At 43.2% G+C, this 4,459-nt stretch overlaps 1 protein-coding gene across 1 annotated transcript in view; it reads left to right on the forward strand.

Annotated features, from left to right (window-relative positions):
* VPS16 (VPS16 core subunit of CORVET and HOPS complexes) overlaps positions 1–3,010 on the forward strand; it is a 105,989-nt gene extending 102,979 nt beyond the window's left edge. The window contains exon 24 of the mRNA XM_066577288.1: positions 2,506–3,010. Coding sequence (XP_066433385.1) covers positions 2,506–2,650 — 145 coding nt within the window. The 3' untranslated portion in view covers positions 2,651–3,010. The remainder of the gene's footprint in view (positions 1–2,505) is intronic.
* Positions 3,011–4,459: the final 1,449 nt, after the last annotated feature.

A 4,459-nucleotide genomic window follows, 5' to 3' on the forward strand; every position in this document is an offset into this window, starting at 1 on the left:
ACCCTGAAATCCAACGGGTGCGCCTTCCATTATAGGCCTAGCCATGTGTCCTTTAAGTAGATTAGGGCCACAAGGGGTATGGCTCTGAACACGGGACAAACAGGGGTATCCATTTTGGGGTAAAAGTCTTCATTACTATGTGTGCTGTACAAAAAAAACTGTTTTTAAATTGATACAACTGCCAAAAAAATGAAATTGTAAATTTTTTTCCCACTGCTTTGCTTAGATTTATTCAAAAATTGTAGGGTAAAAATACACAGTACACCCCTAGATTAATTCGTTAAGGGGTCTAGTTTTCAAAATGGGGTCACTTGTGGGGGTTCTCTGTCGTTTTGGCCGCTCAATGGCTCTACAAGTGGGCAATGGGGCCTAAATCACCTTCATGCTAAATTTCTGTTCTGAAAGCCACCGACTTTCATTTCCTTTCATTTTGGGCCAACGAAAATCATATTTTTTTCCTTTTGTTTTGCTTGAATTCATTCAAAAACTGTGGGGTCAAAATGGGCAGTACACCCCTAGATAAATTCGTTAAGGGGTCTAGTTTTCAAAATGGGTCATTTGTGGGGGTACTCTTTGGTTTTGGCCGCTCAAGAGCTCTACAAATGTGCTATGGGCCTAAAACGCCTTCAAGCTAAATTTATGTTCTGAAAACCACCGACTACTCATTTCGCCCCGTTGTGCATCCAGACATAAGATTTGGGCCACAATGGGTATGTTTCTGAACATGGGAGAAATGGGGGTATCCATTCTGGGGTGTAAATTCTCATTTTCATGGGCACTAAAGGAAAAAAATGTCTTTAAAATGACATATTTGCAAAAATATGAAATTTTATTTTTTCTCCTCTAAATTGAATTAATTCCTGAAAAAAACTGGTGGGGTCAAAATACTCCTGACACCCCTCAGTGAATGCATTAAGGGGTGTAGTTTTTAAAATGGGGTCATTTGGGGGGGTATCTATTATTCTGACACTTATGAGCCTCTGCAAACTGGGCTTGGTGCCGGAAAACAAAGTGTTCCTCAAAATGCTGAAAAGTAATGTCAAATTTGTACGTCCTCTAAATGGTTAAAAAAAACACAAGTTTTTCAAGTGTGCATTCAGAATAAAGTAAACAGATGGAAATATATATCTTATCAAAAATTTGTACAGTATGTTTGGACATATTTGAGATATTAAAGTTGAATGTGAAAAAATGAAAATGTTTTTCAATATTTTTCCAATATTGGTGCTTTTAATAAATATACACAAATTATATCGGTCTCTTTTTACAACCAAAATGAAGTACAACATGTGGCGAAAAAACAATGTCAGAATCACTGGGATATGTAAAGCCTTTACGGAGTTATGCTACGTTGACCGACGCATGTCAGATTTCCAAAATTCGGCTCCGTCACTAAGGCGCAAACAGGCTTCATCACTAAGGGGTTAAATGTCCACCCCTCTGCTTTCCCAGGATGATCAGGCATTTAGAGACATTTTTGCCAAACGGTAAAGCCACTATAATGTTCGCACACGCAGCCACATGCTGTAACAGAAGATGCAGATCTGCAGGTGCATTGGAGCTGTCTGTGACAATAGCTCTTCCTTTCCTGACCCACCACCCTGCTTCCGCTCACTAGGATTTAAATGGCCATTTGTTATTTATATGATCTTGCCTAACGAGGCTGCCTGCCCTCGGCAGTGAAACGTGTGAGCTGCAGTTTTCATATATTGCAATAAAGTATCTTCTTATTTAAAAGTCTTCCGGATTGGTGCCATGGTTACTAATTCCACCTATTGCTATAGAAACATCTGTGTCCTTGTAACTAGTGAAGCTCTCTACCTAATAACAAACAGTGGCTTGCAGAGAAGCTGGAAGGGAGACCCCCTAGAGTCAGCCCCTTCAAATGTGATTAACATTTGATATAAACCAATATTTTTAATGTGAGTCTATTACAGAAATGCTGAGACACAAGTCAGTAGATGAGCAGCAGTTGGCTAAAAAGTTACTGGCCCTTTAACACGTTCAGCGTGGAACATCCATGCATATTGCTGGTTTAGACAAAATATTTGGCCTTCAACTGTGCAAGTACAAATTAGCATAATTCAAGATGTCTGAAAAGTTTGTGCCCCTTTAAATTTGCAAATGATGCAAACCACGTCTAGCACCGCACAATGTAAGGCACTTACTCTACTCTTCATGAAAGACGGGTACTGTCCACATCGAGATATTACTGCATTCTACCCGATTCCCCCACAGTCTGGGCATGCTCTGCTAGATCCTGCCATGTACGCCATCTTTCTGCCATGTATTGTGCAGCGCCTCACGCTCCTTGCAGTGTTTGCCGCTTTTAGTGATTTCATGTAGGTGTGCAATAAGGTCGTTCTTTCTCTACCGCATACAAGTATTTGTTGTTGAGCCGCAGCGGCTGCTTTGCCCATTACTTCTTCTAAAGTGTTGTTCTACACGATCCTGTATATGCCAGCAGTAGATAAGCGTGATCACTTCTGGTTTTTCCTGTTACAGAGAGTTGGATCAGGCTGCAGAAGCTGCAATCGAACATAAAAATGAGAATGAAATGAACATGGTCCTGGCCAAGTGCTCCGCCGTCACCGATTCGTCTGCAGCCGACAAGATTGAGCGTGCCAAGGCAACACTACTGAAGAAATAGTCCATCCTCCTAAGGAAAAGCCCAGTCATCTCGTGGTACAAAGTGCCAAGACACATCCTGTATAAACACATCACTGGTTCCTTCTAATACCCATAAAATACCTTGTAATGTATTGGTCTGCATATTCCCCTCTGATGGACTCCTTCCCAGCTGTCCCTGGCATTGTGTATGTCGAGATGGGAACAGATGGGGTCACCTTACCTGCAGTCTCCCATAAACGACTAGCAAGGCAATCTCTAATTTGAGTCCTTTTCTGTTTGAATTTTCTTCTCCATGCAGCCCAGACCACCATGACTTCTTTCAGCCATGATTCATGTAAGTTTGTGTTATCACAATAAACATTTATGTAATGAAACAGAATCAGAAATGGCTTCATTTTGCATAAGGCCTAATAAAAGGTTTCCTGAAAAGTAAAAATACAAATATGTAAAATGTCGTCCTATTAAGTAGCAGGTACATGTCTGTTACATCTCACAAGAAGGTGAGCCTAACGTTGCTCACATGAATTATGGCAAACTGAAACACTGATGTCTATAAATACTATAAATGACATCAGTAACAAACAAAAAAAAACCCACTGCGACCCACGCTTGCTTACGACAGGGATTCCAGAAGTAGCTAAATTACTCATATTAGTGAAGTCCTGATAAAAAAAAAAAAGAGCGAGAAGAGGAAGAGCGGGAGGGGGACCGGGGCCTAAGCAGTCAAGAAGCCGTCCCATCACGCAGAATGCAGCGAGTCTGCAGAAGCAGAACAGGACAAGTAAAATGTGTACAGCTACCATACTTTATCCAAGGGGGGCCAACTTGATTCAAATCTCTAAGGCTGACTTTCCATGGCCGTGACGGAATATCACTAGCGCTATTCCACTGCGGGTGAGCAGGGGGTGAACTGATGGGTTTCCCTGATGAGTCTATCTGATGGATAGGCTCATCGCAGCAGGCAGTCGTGATGTGAATCCCGTGAGCTGCGTTTTTGAACACAGTAACTACGATCAGCAGCGTTAATGCACCCCATCTTTGCGATTGGGTGAATTGAAAAACATGAAAACGCCGTTTATGAGTGCAGTTCTGCGAGGCCCCATTGAAATCAATGGGAGCATTGTACCAAGATTAGCATGGTGTTCAAAAAAAGCGCATGTGTGAGCGGCCTACGAGCGTGTGCAGAAACAGATGGGATAGGGTTATGTGTCCCACGGAATTTAAAGTGAGATTCTGCTCTGACCTCTTCCTTCTCAGTCTGTGCGACATTCATCTTGCCTCTTACAAGAAATCTGTGGCCTGTTATGGGTGGTGGGGACGGACGGACGGACTGTGTAATCCGCTTGCAGAAAATAGAAAGCAGCATGTTCTATTGTACCGCAGACATCCATGTGCCCATGCATGGGCTGCAGGTCCCTGCATCATTGCTAAGTGACGGCGCGGGAAATGCAAACAAAAAACCCTGTACTGTGCAGAAACATGGCCAGCCTCCCAGCGGATCCCGCGTACCGCCGTGTGAGCCCCGCCTTACAATCAGCATTGGCTCCCAGTTCTCTAGATCAGTGTTCCCCAACTCCAGTCCTCAGGGACCACCAACAGGTCATGTTTTCAGGATTTCCTCAGTATTGCACAGGTGATGTAATTATTATTGGTGCCTCAGACATTGCCACAGGTGTTCTCATCATAGGAGATCCTGAAAACATGACCTGTTGGTGGTCCCTGAGGACTGGAGTTGGGGACCCCTGCTCTAGATCTTGACCAACGTTTGTCACAAGCGCACCGGGAGCCTCGGCCCACACTGGTGATGTAGAAGTAACGGACAATGAAA

This window comes from Eleutherodactylus coqui, chromosome 8, assembly GCF_035609145.1.
Source record: "Eleutherodactylus coqui strain aEleCoq1 chromosome 8, aEleCoq1.hap1, whole genome shotgun sequence".
Taxonomy (NCBI): Eukaryota; Metazoa; Chordata; class Amphibia; order Anura; family Eleutherodactylidae; genus Eleutherodactylus; species Eleutherodactylus coqui.